A 16,003-nucleotide genomic window follows, 5' to 3' on the forward strand; every position below is an offset into this window, starting at 1 on the left:
TTTCCAGCTGCACATACGAGACAACGCCACTGACATCGCCACAGGGGAAAGTATGCCCCGAAAACAAAGGGTCGTTTGAGAGGATGACAACTTTTTAGAGGCCGTTTTGGTCATTCTTGAAATCAAAGAGAAACCTTTATTTTCAACAAAACTGCCTAAGAAGAGAAGGGTCACTGACCCACTATGAAGGAGTCTCTCACCACATACAGCACCAAAATATATATTTAAAAAATTAAAAAACACACAGCCCCGCCCTCTCACACACACACCTCCCCAAAGCCACACAACCCAGACCAAAAGGGAAAACAAATCAAACGCAAAACCCTCACACGCAAGTCATCTTTGAATTAGCATTTACAAATTTATAGATTCTTTCCTATGAAAAAACAAAAAGCCAAGGGAAAGGAAAAACTTGTAGATGAAGGCCTGACAAGACTCAGGAGAAGTGAGAAGACGTACTGTCTGCCACGAGAAAGCAAGGTCTCACGCATTTTCAGTGGGAGGCCTGAAGTCTAACTGCTGTTCGCAACAACGCAGCGCTCCAGGGCAAACCAAATCCTCCAGCAGCCAAGGTCCCAGGAGCTCTGGAAAAGCAAACTGCTACTTGTCAACGCTTGAGCGTGGACCGCAGAGTCTGCGGCAGACTTCCAAAGAGACAGCGTTTCATTGCGAGTTTTCCAGCACTTAAAAAGGCCATTTTTCCCTTTAAAAAAGATGCTGGGTCAAAAGAAAAGTACAAGGGGGAAGAAAGAGAACTGCAGTAAAAATCTTCCAGTCGCAGACGGAGCGGAGGCAAGTCCTGTGCCGCGGGGACAGTGCGGAGGACCCCCGTGTAGGCTCTACTTGGGCTCCTCGATCACACCCTTGCTGAGGTCTGTCATTTTGGGATATTTTACTTTCTTCTGGTCCAGCTCATTCTGAGCCCAAAGTAGTAGTTTCAGTAATTTTGCCAGCTTGGGTGTTGACTCTCGGTTTTCATAATCTAGGACAGCTTGGTTAACTTCACTCCACACCTAGAAAATAAATACATCCAATAAAACAACCACACACAGAACACCAGAAAGAAGAGCCTGTTAATAAAATGCATTTTATACTCTCGGAAACAGTTTTTCACACAGGAAACTTATTTATTTAAACGAACGTTAAACCCTTAACCATGAGGCACGCTCAGGAGTTAAACACACGGTCCTTGCCGGGGGAGCTCAGTCGGGTCGGCAGCCGTCCCATCGGCCTCCATGGCAGTTAAGTGCAAGTGAGGCTCAAAGCGCTGAGCACTGTGGGAGGGAAGGGCCAGCGCAGCAGGCGACACTAGCTCCCTCCTAATAAGCCTCAAGTGGACCCTCAAGGACAGGTGGTCCTGCCACCACAGTGCAGGACAGAGCCCCAGAAGAGGAGCCAGTCAGGCCGTGTGCAAAGAGAGATCCGGCTCTGGGGAGGCCGTGAGCTGGCATGTTGGGCAGTCACAAGAGTAGCAGTGACAGAAAAGTTTCAGAATAAGAGATTTTAAATTTAAAAATACTTAGGACATCTGTTTCTAAGAGTCTCCAGATAAACAGGAAGAGGGTTAACGAAGAAAAATAAGCTAAGGGGGTTGAATACTCTTGAATAGTCACAAACTCTACCGTTCCTAGTTCAATGAGATAAAAGATAAAAAATTAAGGAAGAACCACCGCCATCACACCATGGTCCCGTGCCCAGATGTCATCTGCCTCTCATCCACACCACGAAGCCACGCGTGGCGCAGGGAGGACAGGAGGCTGCCTGCACGGCCTCTACCTTCTGCCTCTGCATCATGTGCAGCAGGTCTCCGAAGGGCGACTCCTCGGGGCTGTCGAAGGCCAGCAGCGCCAGCGTGCGCTCCATCTCCGTCAGGCACTCCCTGCTCTCCTCGCCCTGCTCCGCCAGCTGCGTCTGCGCGAACTCCAGCGCCGCCTCTGTCTCCCGCTGGCGGATCAGCTCAATCAAATGCTGCTGCTGGTCCACGGCAAAGACAGACAAGCTCAACCACACACCCAGGCTGTCGACACACAGCAACCTGGGGCTTGGTCTCAGTTAAAAGGACATCTCGGGGAAAGATGTTTACAGCATCTCTGAGTTATTACATTTGCATTTTAAAAGCAAAAAACAGCTTCTGGAATACATAAAATAGCAGTTAACTCAAACCCCTTTCCCACACAAAACAATGTTTCATTAATGCAAATTAGCATAGTTATTTCTGGATCATTGCAAATAGCCTTAGCTTATCAAGTATCCACAAACCAGACTCCTCTGAAACATACCTGTAAGTGGAAGTAAAGGTACCGGTTTGTGTCCAGGAGCTCTGGATGGAGGCTGTTGATGGACGCAATGGCCTCCTGAATCTGGCCTTTCAGGATCATCTCCCGAATCTTGATCCTCTCGTCAAGTGTTTCCAGATCCACGCTAGGTTCAATCCCAGATTCCATTCGAAACTTCTCCGCTGCTTCCTTAAAACCCTCTGAAAATGAAAACCATCTTCACTGCTGGGAAAGTTAGCAAAGAATTAATGAAAAGTCCTCGTATCTCTAGAGAGCCCAACTGCCTGAATTACGTCACCTCGGATATGAATCATACTTTCTTAGGACTTGGTACTAACATCTTTGTGATTTACAAGTCATCCCTCAAAATACAGAACATGAGAATTCAAGTACACTTCGCCCCTTTCCACCCCACCTAGAACTCTAACCGGTCAGCTGCAGAGGCTGGAAGGACTGTTGGCCCAGGTGCCGGCGTGGGCCCCTCTGACAAGGCTGAGGCCACCGCTGAGGCGGAAACACTGGCTCCGCCTCCACAGCACAGCTGCACCTCCAGTGGGGGCTTTACCTACAGCGACCTCTCAACGTGAGCCTGCGATTCCTTCCCACGTCAAAGCCAGCCTCTCCCTCCCACAACTATAGGCCTAGATTTCCTCACCACCTTCCAAAACCTTCTAACAGAGATGAATTCGGAAGGGTGGACTGACGACTATCAGGAGGGAGACCAACTTTCCGTTTTATGCCTTTTGAAGCGTCTGGATTTTCTTACCATGTACAGCCCTGTCTCTCCTCCTCCCCAGTGTCAAGAAGGGTCTGAGTGCAGCTTCCTTCTGCACACTCCTGCCCCTCCCCCTCCCTCTCTAGAAACAGGCCCCTGCACTTTACCAGACTGGCCAGCAGAGTGCAATTGCTTGGGCTTCAAATGTACTTCAGAATAGTCTTAACTATTTGGATTACCTAACTGTAAAACTATCAAAGGCCAAGAAACAGGTTTTTGCCGTAGGTCTCAGAGACCTGGAATGATTATCTCCTCTCCAGAAAAGGTTATCTTTAACATGATAACTTACGTATTTATCAAGTTAGCATGTGTTTTTATAACGTCTGAACGCAACATAACTTTACCATTGATCTTCAGTGGTAAAGCACTATTTGTTTGCACAAAAAGGGAGAACTATGTTTAAGTGGTAATATCCTTATTCAAGCCATTACCTGTGACCAGGTAGTTCATGATGAGACGATTCATGTCTGCTCTCTGGACATGTAAGTTATTGAGCTTTTCCATCCACTCATCTTTTGTGATTTCATCGGGTTTTTCTGCATAACTCATTCTGATTTATTTCTACAGGAAAAAAGTAATAGCTGAGGGAAGTGTTTAGATTCTCCGCTGGAGAGTTATAAGATAAAGAATTACATGTTATATGATGGCAAAAAATGTGGAAGCTACCTACCTTAATGTTCACTCAACAGTAGCATGAATAAAGGAACCGTGGCATACAGAACCACAATTGCACGTGCAAAAACCCTTGGACAGACATATGTGTTTTAGAATTCAGGATGTCTCAGGCTGTACAAAGACTATATGGCACAATTTATCATACGATAGCCTCTCTGGGTTCTGGGGCAGCACCCTGTAATCAGACACTATTTCTTCAGTGAAATTGTCTGAGTATTCATACTAAGTGCAATAGAGATTATTAAACTTTACCAGATAAGGTTTTGCCACCAAGTATGTTAAAAACAAAACCCAAAACTTTTGGTTTCGGAGATACTTGGATTTTAGCATTGCTGAGAAGGGACTGTGGTCACGTATGCGCACAACAGAATTTAAGAAAGCAGTTAAAATAAACGAACTCACACAATCACATGAGTGACTCCTACGAACAATGCTGAATGAACAAAGCAAGCTGCAGTAGAGGCCTCAGTGTGGCACGAGTTTTGTAAAGAATGAGACAAACTAGGGCCGGGCGCGGTGGCTCACGCCTGTAATGCTAGCTCTCTGGGAGGCCGAGGCGGGCGGATTGTTTGAGTTCCGGAGTTCGGAACCAGCCTGAGCAAGAGCGAGACCCCGTCTCTACTAAAAAAATAGAAATTAATCGGACAAGTAAAAAATATATAGAAAAAATTAGCCGGGCATGGTGGTGCATGCCTGTAGTCCCAGCTACTCGGGAGGCTGAGGCAGGAGGATCGCTTGAGCCCAGGAGTTTGAGGTTGCTGTGAGCTAAGATGACGCCACGGCACTCTAGCCCCGGCAACACAGTTAGACTCTGTCTCAAAAAAAAAAAAAAAATAATGAGACAAACTAAATGACGTGTGCCTTAAGTAATAAATATGAACGTGGCAAAACCGTTTTATTTTTTAAAATAAGGTCAGGAGGTGGTTACCGGCGGGAGGAGGGACAGATGGCTGGGGCCACAGAGGCAGCTCTGCCACTGGTGGGACTGCCAGTGGGCTCCTGAGATGGGCAGTAAGCACACCACTGTCCACCTTGCTTTTGCCCCTTGTTCCTGACACATACATCACAAAACAAAGTATGTGCTAGACTGTTTCAATAAATCAAACAATTAAAAGACGGCTCTGGTTTCCCAGCTGCCAGTGAGACGGACGTAGGGTGTTGAGAGCTGAGCAGCAAGTCCAATAAGGGAACACCCGAGCGAGAGGACAGCAGCAGAAGAGATGGAGAGACACGGCCAGGCCAAGATGCTTTGGCCAGAGTCAATGCTTACTGCTGGACTGGGCATGGAGGGACAAAAGAAAGAGAACCGAGGATGGTTTTGGGCGTGGGAGGCCTTGGAGGATGGGGCCGCAATAAGGAAAGGTTGCGAGAGGAACAGGTTTGAGGAGCGGGACAGGTATGAGAGGACTCCCAGACATGCAGCTGGGCAGTCACGCAGGCATCTGGATGACAGATCCTGAGCTCAGCGCTGGAAACCTTAACTAGGGAAATATCTGGGGGGAAAAAAGATATTTAAAGCCAAGGGTTCAGCCACGATCACTTAGGGAGAGTGCAGATAGGGAATGTGAAGGGGGCACAAGACCAAGTCCTCAGTTTCTTGGAGGATGCCAAACTTGGAGACGACCCAGCAGGGATGGAGGCGCCACCAGAGGGAAACGTGCTGTGGAACAGCAGGGAAGGTAAAACCAAGAGATGCCATCACTCCAACACCCACCGCCCGTGGCTACAGTCAACGGTAAATCTCACGAAGATCAAATTGTTATTCACAACAAGTAAAGGAAACCTAGGACGGATCTTACAAGTCCCTCGGGAAAGGCAGCTTTCCCTCGGGTTCCACTGGCCGTCAGCAATCACACTAGTGCCACTCCCTGGCGGTAACGCGCTTATTAAAAGCAACAACTTCGGAGAACTGGCCTGTTCTGTTTTCCGCAGGAAAAATTCAGTAGTCTCAAACTCCAGCACTTCAATATTCAACAGAAAGAAACAAATTCTGAAGACGACCAACATTTGCTTTCCAGGAAATAATTTACGTCCTCACCCGTTTCCGCTTTAAAGCAGAAGGTTTTGTTTTAAAGACAGTGTTACAAAAATCGTTCTCTGCACAGAGGCAGAAGTACAAAGTTTCCAGTAACTGACACGGTTCAGGCTGCGGACCACCTCTGCCGCTAGCGCCCTCGCTTCTCACACATTCGCCTCAAGCCTAGAAACCGAACCGACTCCAAGGCACACGACGTGAGGCGCCAGTTCGGCGGGGAGGAAAAAGGGCAGCTTGACTTGCAAATCCACGGGCCGCCGCCGCCCCGGAAAGACAAGGCGCGGAAATTCCGACACCTGCTCGCACCTTTGACCCCCAACACCTCGCAGAGCGGGGTCAGCCCCAGTGGGGCTGCCCTCGGCGGGCGGGGCGCACTCTGGGGCCGCCGATGGGTCCGCCCGGCCCCGGCCCGGCCCCGCGGAGACGCTCGGCCCGGCTGCCTGTGCCCGCCGGGGCCATCTTACCGTGCGGATCCCGCCTCCCGCGCTGCGCGGTCTGGGCGGCGGCGGCTCCGCGGCCGCTCCCGGAGTCGGGGAGGGGCGGCAGTGGTGGCGGGGACGCCCGGGCAGAGGGAGGCCGCGTCGGAGGCGGGGGCGGGGCGGGGAGCGGGAGGGCAGACACACCGTCGGCCGCCCCCTCAGCACCTCTCGCGAGATCGCGAGATCGCAAGCTAGCAAGCCGGCAACCAATGAAGCCCTCCCGAGAGGGGGACGGGGCAGGTGGCCGCCCGGAAGTGTGGGCTTCGGCTTCCGTTCTTGCGCAGAACTCCCCTCGCGGCGCCCTCGTTCTACGGGTTGGCGCGAGAGTCAAAAGGCGTCGCCCGCCTCTGCGCAAGATGGCTGCAGCGGAGGCGTCGGAGTGCGGAAAGCTTGCGCTGGGATCGCGACGTCCGGACTGAGTCGAGGCGAAGGTCCCAGCTCCTTACTCGTTTGTGTGAGGCTGGGGTGGATGGGGTGGAGCGGGGGAAAGGCGCCGGGCGCCCGTGGCCGCCCCCGAGACGAGGCGGGAGTCCCCTTCCTGCTGGCGGCCTGCCGAGGCTCGCGTCCCAAGGCCCAGGAAGGGGGCCGGGCCGGGCCGGGCGGGAGCTCACTTTTCTGTTCGTGGAAGTGAGTCCCGTGGGTTTAGTCCTCGAGTGTTACGGAGTGCGTCTTCACGGGAGGCCAAATGAGAAATCAGAAGGGCCTGCCCTCAGGGCGCCTCCCGGGGCCGCGCCGGGGTTCTGGACGGCCCGGGGGCGCGAGGCTGGGACAGAGGGGGCCACCGGCTGTGGGGCGCGCCCCGGCGGCCGGCCGGCTGGGGCCGGGGCCGTGGCACGCGGGGGACCTGGAGTGGCTCCAGGAGCGCCGGCTCAGACTCTAAATGGACGTTTTCGTGTTTATTTGCTTCCGTTGTCTGCTTAGGACGAATGCAAACACCCCTCTCTTGTAGCTATTTCGAGGCGATTGCAGGGTCTCGTTTTTCCGTTGCTGGTGAGCAACGCCGAAAGATTTGATAGCGCTTCAGGAAGAAGTGTTAGAATCCTTGAGGGGGCAGGGCCTGATTTCATCGGGTGAGAAGCTCACCGAACGGCTTTCTGAAGTCGAAGTCGGGGGTGAGATGGTTTCGTGTGGTTGTTTAAAAGTGTATTGAATAAGGTCGAGCTTTTCCTCACAGAAAGTCAGCCCAATTCGGCAAATAGGTTGCACAATGGCGGCAGGATGTGGACGTTTTCCTTAATCGTAAGAGCTAAATCTGCAGGTGCAAAGTTTTGACACACATCTGCTTAACGTGCCGATGCAGTACATGTCAGTAACGACAGCTGCAACTACTAAACCCTACGGGAAACAGTTTTTAGATGTTAAGGAAAAAGCGTGCAAGGGGAAGCAGGAGCAAAAGGCCTGAGTGCCAGGGCCCTAAGGAAATGAAACACCGCAGTCCAAAGAGGCTTCACCGGTGCCTTCCTGTGGGTCATAGGTCAATGTCCCTGCTCCCAGCAGCCAACCAGTTACCAAGTCCTGCTTAACTCCATCTCCTTAATCCTGTGTAGAAACGGACTCCTTCCTGTTGTTTCCCACTCTCTTCCACCATAACATTGAGGTCATCTTTGCTTTTTGGATTGCCAGAATGTTTTCCAAACTCATGTTTCTCCCAGAAGTCCTGCCAACTCCTCTCTGAAACCCACACAGGAGTCAGCGTGACGGCTCCCAAAGCCGTCCCTCATTGCCTCTGTCCTCCTCTTTAACACACTTTGGGGACTCCCCAATTGCCTACATGAAGTTAGCCTAGCAAAGTGTCACCAATCCCACCATGTCACCAAGCTGTCTTATCTTTCAGCTCTCACAAGCCAGGCCCTGTGTGTAAAATACTTCCCTGGGCTAACTCCTACTCACCTACGCAACAGAGATGTGGCTTTCCTGGGGAATGTTCCCTAGACAAAGTTGGATTGAGTACCCCTCCTGTATGCTCACGTGGCATCCTAAACCATCCCTTTGTAGCTCTCGGCACACTATCCCAAGTCGCTGATGCCTGAGAGGATGGCAGGATTCACCATAAAAGAGTAAGCTTTGTGAGAGCTGGGACATATCTGATTATGGCTAAAGCATCTAGTTCGTACTAGGAGTTTGATAAATATTTGTTGAGTAGATGAAGGGATGAGTGAATGACAATGAAGACGTTAAGTAAAAGCGGTAGTAGCAAGAATAGAAAAGGGGAGTTCTTCCCTTAAGGAGGGAGAGAGCAGTCCTTGGTGACGGACAGTCTGTAGGCACTAAGGGCAGAAGTCCAGAAGGAGCTCAGATGTGCACCCTGGTTGATTAGGCAGCAGCGCTACTGGGAATGGTGGTGATGAGGGTGGAAAAAGGGGGGAAAGGTGGGTTCAGTGTGTGCCCTGCTGGTCTGGAGATGCCTGTGCGGTGCACCTAAAGCTCAACGGAAGGATGAGGGCTGGACTGGAGAGTTGATTAACTCAGTCTATTCAGAAAAAGGGCATAGAGGTGGCGAGCGGATTAAGTTCAACACAATTCGACAGTCACTGGTGACAGAGCAAGAAGTTGAGTGACATAGTGGGAATGGAAAACATTTGTTTGCGGTGAGAGGGGTGAGATGAGACAACTAGTGTGTCTAAGGCTTTCAGAAACGATTAGGGCCACACAGCAGATGTACAGAGAAGTGAGCAGTGGGCTGGGTCTTCCCAAACACTGCGGCAACAGGTGGGGGGGCTGAGGAGGAGCCCGGAGGGTCAAGGGTAATGTCTAGGCCTCTGGTTCGGGCCTTTGGGCTTATGGGATGGGCCCGTTGTCTGAATAGGGAACACCAGAGAAGAGTCTGAGTTGAGGGGGAAACGTCAAAAGTTATGAGCTCATTTTCAAATGCTTTAGGTTTTGAGGTGCATCCGAGGCATCCAAGTGGAGATGCCAGGAGAGCAGGTGAAGGATGGACCCAGATCCAGGCATGAGGTCTCCATGGGGTGTGTATGGAGAGAAGATGGAGGAGGGCAGCCCCGCCAGAGCCGTGAAGACACCGGCATGCAGTGGCACCAAGGGTGCAGGGCAGCGATCAAGTCGCCCAGTACTTCAGCTGGTGGGCTCATTAACTGGTTGAGCTTCCTGGTGGGCCCATGCAAGAGGGAAGCCACTGGCCTGACAGCACAGTTCGCCAGGGTCAGCAGCCAGGTGGTCAGAGCTTCTGCTGTTCTGCAAGGGTGGCAGTGGCTTTGAACTTGAGAAGTCTCATTTTGAAAGAGTGTAACAGTTCTTTAAAAGAATGGTGCTAAAGGTATATTAGTCTTAAAACATTAATGAGTTTTTAAAAAGGGAAAAAGCATTTTGAGAATAAAATAGAATGCTGCTTTTACTCAACTCCTAGAATGTTCAAAAACCAGGACACCTGCCATGTTCTACAAAACCACATTATTTTGGTGGATGATTTTGTTTTCTCAAAACCCAAAAGCATAAAATCATACACTCCCAAACATATATATACCCAACTGGAGCCTCCTGGCTTTCAAAGAGATTTAGTAAATAAAACAAACCTAATTTTTCGGGATTATTTATAAACCCATCAGTTGTTGCTGCTAAGAATCATTAGCACAAGTGAGTAGGAAATACTTAGACTTTAATTTTCATAGACTTAGCTTTTCACGATATTTTTAAAAATTTTCTTAGAGAAGATGTTAGAGTAAGGAAGAATTTTATTTAGTTGTTAATTTTATTTAGCTTTAGAATTTAGTTTAGTTAGAATTTATTTAGTTTTTGGAATTTTATTTAGTTTATTTATGATATGTGATATCATATATTTTGATATCAAGTGTCTATGCCAACCCAGACACTGGGAAACATTGTTACCACGGATTGTTTAATGTGGTTGCCCTTCCCCCCCTCTCTGTTTGCCTGATTTTATTTCCCTTTCTGGATTATACTACTAAATCAGAAAGCACTGGATATCTTAAGTTTGGTTGGTTAAGAACAAGAGTAGTATTTTTCTTGATTTTTTTTCTTTTTTAAAAACTTTTAACTCCTGCTGAGGTTAAGACATAAACTGTCTCTAGCATACTGTAAACTGAAACAAATGTTGGGGGGGGTGTGATGTAGTCCTGCTGTCTCAGACCAGTAGGAGAGTTCAGACAGAGACTATTTTGAGGAGCAGTGGACCCGGTCAACACACTGTTTTTGTACTGGTTCATATTGACTTTAGTTATGCCCTTAGGACCTGGCTGGTCAGGATTTGGTAAACACTTACTAGCTTGGGATTTGACCTTTCATTTTTATTTAAATTAACAAAAATGTGTAAATTTATATGCACAAACATATATGTGGACAGCTAGGTCTATATGTGTTAAGGATGGTGGCTGTTGTGGTCAAATGTAGACGTGCTGGATGAAGATGAGGCCGTTATTTTGCTTTTTGTCTTCCAGTTAAAACCCTCTTACATTTACTCTTTAAATGCTTTTCTGTTGGGAGGAGACAATTGTATGTCTGATTTTTCATCTCTTTGCAGAACTATAAAAGACACCATTCTTGGCCTCCCACCGTCTATAGTCAGATTTGTGCAGCTCTTACTCTCCTTTGAACATGTGAATTTCTAAATTTTAGAAGCAGTTCAGTTTGAAACTCAAAAAAGATTCTGGTATGGGAAGGGTAATTTACTGAACTTGAACTTCCCTTTTGGGTATCCTTTGGAAACTGCTAATGCTCAGCCTCCTGTTTACTCCAGTATGCTCCTTCTCAATTTCAACATTTTGTTTTTGTGAACTAGGTAGGAACAGGAATTGATTATTCTGGACAAATTCTAATTCTGAAAGGTCACTGTTTAGACTTGACTTCAAAAAATCTTTCACTTTTTAAGTATTTTCATTTAAGAAAAAAATCTTAAATTGTAGCCTATACACAGTTTGGCCCCACACCCCAGAGGGCACTCAGACGGTGCCCTGCCCCTTTGCTCATTTGGTCACCCTCTGACCTCAGGGACATCTCCGTCTTCCTCATGCCCACCAGCAGGCCTAGGAATTCAGCAGTCTGCAGGTGTGCTTTTCCCTTTTCCTCTGCTGTATATTTTGTGGTGCGATTAGCCTGTCAAGGTGAGTGGCCTATTTGGGCACCACTGCTTTACTCAGAAAGTGCTTTTCTGTCAAAATCCCTGAAAGGCATTGTTTTTTTTTTTGGCTTTCTTTTTTGATGTTTTCCTTTAAAGATGATTAAGAGAGAAAACCAATCAGATAAGAAATAGTTTTAATGCCTTGTACATATTAAAATATTTCTTCTGAAGTGGGTTTTATTTACTTTTCTCTGAATTCAAAGGGTAAACTTAGACATCTCAGAGTAATAAACATTCTCAGAGGTAGGACTAATAAGCATGGCTCTGTATTGTGTTTACTCTTGTTTAGGTAACAAAATGAGGGTTTTATTATGTGAGGGGATATAAAAATACATCAGCTCATTCCTTCTGTCCAAAGATCTCTGCAAAGTGGTAGAACTGAGAATAGCACACGTACATTATTAGGTTCAATTCCCTGTCTCGTGCAGTTCTTTTTGCCTTGTTTGTATGTGTTGTCCTAAGTTCATAGCTTTGTCTGGAGTAACTTACAGAGGCTAAAGTGACCAAAGATTCCTCCCTTGTTACTTTAATAATTAAAAGAAAAGTTTTGTGGTGGCTCATGCCTGTAATCCTAGCACTCTGGGAGGCCGAGGCGGGCGGATTGTTTGAGCTCAGGAGTTCGAAACCAGCCTGAGCAAGAGCGAGACCCCATCTCTACTAAAAATAGAAAGAAATTAATCGGACAACTAAAAACATATAGAAAAAATTAGCCGGGCACGGTGGCACATGCCTGTAGTCCCAGCTACTTGGGAGGCTGAGGCAGAAGGATCGCTTGAGCCCAGGAGTTTGAGGTTGCTATGAGCTAGGCTGACACCACGGCACTCTAGCCCGGGCAACAGAGTGAGACTCTGTCTCAAAAAAAAAAAAAAAAAAAAAAAGTTAGTTGTAGCACAGGTTTCTAAAAATGTTCAAATGATAAGACACTATCCCTAATGCCAGCTACAAAAATTCAGCATGTATGAATTGTTTGGAACAGCATTAATGGAGGTGACTCCCTTTCCCCATCTTATTTCCCTCCTCTTTTCCTATTCTTTTTATTCCTTTGTCTAAAAGACAGAACATTGATGTGGTTCTCATTTGCTGCTTTGAACACTCCCATCGCATTCTACAGCTGACTTTCTATAGGTCTTTGAGGTTGGAATACGAAGTTTAACTTCCAATCCTAAGATTTTCCTTGAGTTTTTTGTTTTTTCTTGTGGCCTTTTTCTGTCCTACCGGTTCCCTGTAACTTTCCCACGGCTCCCTGGGTTCTGCCATAGGCTGTCTCGGAACAGCATTCAACCGAATTCATTCAGTGGGTGATTTCTGTCGAGTCGCCTGTCCTGGCGGGAATGCGCAGACTGGAGCTTTGGCTCCGCCGGGGACCTAGGTCTGGTTACGGCTGGCAACCAAGACTGGTGCTTCACTCTTATGCTTTGTGGGGGAGTTAGTAGCCAATTTGATCTTGAAACCTTTTAGCATTGGTAAGTTGATTGTACTATGCAAGAAGATTTATCTAAAGTTAGCTGGCCTGATATAATGAAAATTCATCACTTTCTCGAAAGACATACAGTGGTTGAAGCTTTTGTGAGCAATAAAATGCTAGCTTTATTTTTTTCCCGGGGAATGGGGCGTGTATTCGATATTAATAATTACCTTTTCATTCCACAAGTCGTCCAGGGCTGTGCTCCTGGAGTGCCAGGCACCTGGGCTCCCGGAACGGTAAGAAGCAGAAAAGGGAGCCCCCGCCGTGGCTGAGGGTCCGACCCCGTGTGGGGCGCCGAGGAAAGCGTGGGGCCCGGAGAGAGGGAGTCTCCCTCCCCGTCCCAGTACGCAGCCGCGCCCTCCCCCTCCCCTCCCCCCTCGCCCACCCACTGTCCTGCCTCCTCCTCCGCCCACGCTCAAAGCGGGCACGTGTGAGTAGCCAAGAGGTGGAGCCCTGCGGCCGTCACTCTCTCTGTGTCTAAGTTCTGGAAGAATCCTTTGGGGGCGCCTCCCTGCGCGCGAGGCCTGGGAGGAGGAGCAGAGCGGGTCCAAAGCCAAGGCCGCGTTCCGCCCGGTGCTCGTCCTCCCTCTGTGGCCTTCCCTTCCCCCTCCCCCACTGCCGCCACATCCCCTTTGTGCTCCTTTACTGTGTCCACACCCCGAACCCCTCTCGGAAGGCCCCGGCCGGGCAGTCCCCGGCCGCATCCCTTTGAATTCCAAGCTGAAACAACTAAGGTGCCCCGCGGGGGCCGCCCGGGTCACTTTGTTCTAAGACAATGTGCAGAATCTTCCCTTTGACGGGGTTGTAGTTAAACCGAAATAAAGTAGGCTGCAGCTTGAGTGTTTTCGTCATAGTACTTTCTTTCATTTTGGGATCACGGTATTCTGCTCAGGACTCTGAGTTCCAACGAAGGGGGTAAGCGCGGGAAGCAATTTTTTGAAAGAATTGCTGAGTTTTTCCCGGATTGCGCTTGTATAAACTTCCCCTAAATTTTCTCCGTGGGTGGGGGTGGCAGAAACCAGTGTCTACACATTACACAAAAGTACTATTTACACCCCGTGGACCACCTTTTAAGCTTCCTGCCGGAGCGTTCTTGTCCCGCTCCTGCCTTTCCGACAACATCCTGTTGTAAATCGGCGCTACTTGGTGGGTTTTTGTTTACGGATTGGGGATATTTAGGGAGGAATTTCTTGAGACAACTGGAGACTAATTGTTTCCTTCTCTGGGTTTTACTTGCAAAATAGTTTAGGAGGAAGTAAAGTTTAGAAGGAAGTATTTAGTTAGTAGAATGCAATTAAAAAAAAATCCAAACTGTAAATCTTCCAAATTCCCTTTTTACCAGGGGGAGCAACTCGCTGGAGTGACAGCAGTTAAACTGGGACAGAGCACTGACATTAACAGTCGCCTTGTAGGCAGAGGGCCCGGAGTGGGTAGTCCGGCCAGTTCTCCAAAGCAGAGCTGGGGGCGGCGGGGGAGAAGCGTCCTGCTCAGTGGCGGCCGTGGCTCAGCGAGATTAGAACAGCCGTGCGTCTTGCGCATCATAGAGCACTGCAGTGAGGACGGGTGGGGTTCCCTTTGTTTCCCCACGTTTCTCTTTAGCCTTTTCCTCAGTCCACCTGGTTTTCTAGTCTATGAGTTTTCCCGTACTTCCTGGTCCAGCTCCCCTTTCCGTTCCCTCAGTGCCTTTTCTTCTTTCTGAATGCCCAGCCTGAAACTGCACCCGAGAGTTAAAATCTTTTAAAGCTTACCTTCTGGCAGAGAGAAATTGCTGTTTTTACTTCATTTAAAGATTCTCAGCCAAAGAGTTGGGCAGAGGTTCCCCCATACCAATTCCACTTAGAGAACCCTTTGCAGGGACGCCTCCTGCGGGCTTCATCCCAGCACGTGAGCCCCCGTTTTAGACTGCTTGCCCGAGATCACACTGTGCAAGCTGGTCTTGACCCCATCTGTCTGGTTTCTAAACTTCTCACTACACAGTATCTGAGAGCAAACGCCTCTCTTCTCAACCTGCAGACACAATCAAGAGGGAAGAGTATCGAGCCCATCCTTGCCAGGTTCCATTAAGGTAGAATCACACCAGCAGGAGCACGCTGTGTTTTCTTTTAAAGAAAACTGACAGTCTCAGAAATTGGCAGGCCTTGTAATCTTTAGAGATGTTTAGTAAAAGGAACACCTGCCCCAAAGCCCCCGGTTCGTGCGTGGAACTATCGCAGAGGCTTTACCGCACTCTGGACCCCTTTTTGTTCTTTGCCAGGGGCTGACACCAAAGGCTAGAGGGTCCCAGCTTCCAGGGAGTGTATGGCTGTTCACGGAGTGGGGGTCGGGGGGAAGCACGCCATGGCCAGTGACCAGGGTGCCTCAAGGCAGCAGCTGCTCTCCCCCACCCCGATGTTTCCCGCGGTATCTGGGAACCGACGGGTGATGGGATGTCACCCTCCCTATAAAGGGAACTGAAGAAAACCCAAGTGGAAGGCTCAACACCTGCCGGACCCCACTTTCCCCTCTTGAGAGCAGATGTCTAATCGGTCCCTCCAGGCCCTGTGGGCAAATACGCCGGTGCATTCTTTGCTCCAGGTCACTAGTTGTGAGTGCGGAGAGGCAGAGATTTGGGGGCGCCTCGCCTCCCCGTGGGAGGCCCGGAGTTTGAGACGTGCAGTCCGGAGAAGAGAAAAACCGAGCCTTCTCTTCCTTCATCCTCTTTCCAGGAGCTCCCCTAGCCGGGCAACAGTGAAGGCCTGGCCAAAGTGCAGCCTCTGGAGGGGCCGCACCCACGCTCCGCCCGCGCCCTGCCGAGCGGTTCCCAGGGATGCCGCCGAGGGCCCCGCCCTAGCTTTCACCCCTGGGGTCGGGAAACCGGGCGGGAAACGGGCCTGTGCGGGTAAACGGCGCAGGTCCGGAGCGCCAATAAGGGCGGCGGGCGCATGCGCGCAGGGCGGGGCTGGGCTGCCGCGCGGGCGCGCCGCTCTAGCCCCGCAGCGTCTCGGTGGCCGCCTCGTCCCTCAGCCCGCCGCGCGGGGGCGCCGCTCTAGCCCCGCGGCGTCTCGGTGGCCGCCAGCCCGCTCCGCAGCGTTTGGAGGAAATGGCTGCGAGACCCTAGAGGCCTGCGGCCCGCGGTAAGTGGCGTCCCGGGCTCCCGGCGGAGGGGCGGCCGCTGCGCGGGCCGCACGGGCGAGCGGGCGGGTGGCTGGGTGGGGCCGGCGCCGGGG

The 16,003-nt window shown here is 49.9% G+C and overlaps 2 protein-coding genes across 6 annotated transcripts in view; one reads left to right on the forward strand and one right to left on the reverse strand.

Moving 5' to 3' along the window:
* Window positions 1-109: 109 nt before the first annotated feature.
* Window positions 110-6,422, reverse strand: GID8 (GID complex subunit 8). Of its 3 annotated transcripts, none has more exons than XM_012654624.1 (5): window positions 6,226-6,422; window positions 3,483-3,612; window positions 2,280-2,476; window positions 1,777-1,971; window positions 110-1,013 (listed from the first exon to the last, which is right to left on the reverse strand). In XM_012654624.1, the coding sequence occupies exons 2-5, from the start codon at window positions 3,598-3,600 to the stop codon at window positions 840-842; spliced, it is 684 nt and encodes a 227-aa protein (XP_012510078.1). In that variant the 5' UTR covers window positions 3,601-3,612; window positions 6,226-6,422; the 3' UTR covers window positions 110-839. The 3 variants fall into 3 exon arrangements, with proteins under 3 accessions (XP_012510078.1, XP_012510079.1, XP_012510077.1); XM_012654625.1 differs by having other exon boundaries at window positions 1,777-1,974; window positions 6,226-6,408; XM_012654623.1 differs by lacking the exon at window positions 6,226-6,422 and adding an exon at window positions 3,722-3,767 and having other exon boundaries at window positions 635-1,013; window positions 1,777-1,974.
* Window positions 6,423-6,581: 159 nt separating this feature from the next.
* Window positions 6,582-16,003, forward strand: part of DIDO1 (death inducer-obliterator 1) — a 55,529-nt gene continuing 46,107 nt past the window's right edge. Inside the window, exon 1 of one of the 3 annotated variants that reach the window (XM_012654635.1) lies at window positions 6,582-6,694. The gene's annotated coding sequence lies outside the window, so the exon portion shown is untranslated. Of the gene's footprint in view, window positions 6,695-15,849; window positions 15,911-16,003 lie in introns of those variants that run through there. The other 2 variants (XM_012654633.1, XM_012654634.1) reach the window with 2 other exon arrangements.

This window comes from Propithecus coquereli, unplaced genomic scaffold (genome assembly GCF_000956105.1).
Source record: "Propithecus coquereli isolate 6110/MARCELLA unplaced genomic scaffold, Pcoq_1.0 Scaffold442, whole genome shotgun sequence".
NCBI lineage: Eukaryota > Metazoa > Chordata > Mammalia > Primates > Indriidae > Propithecus > Propithecus coquereli.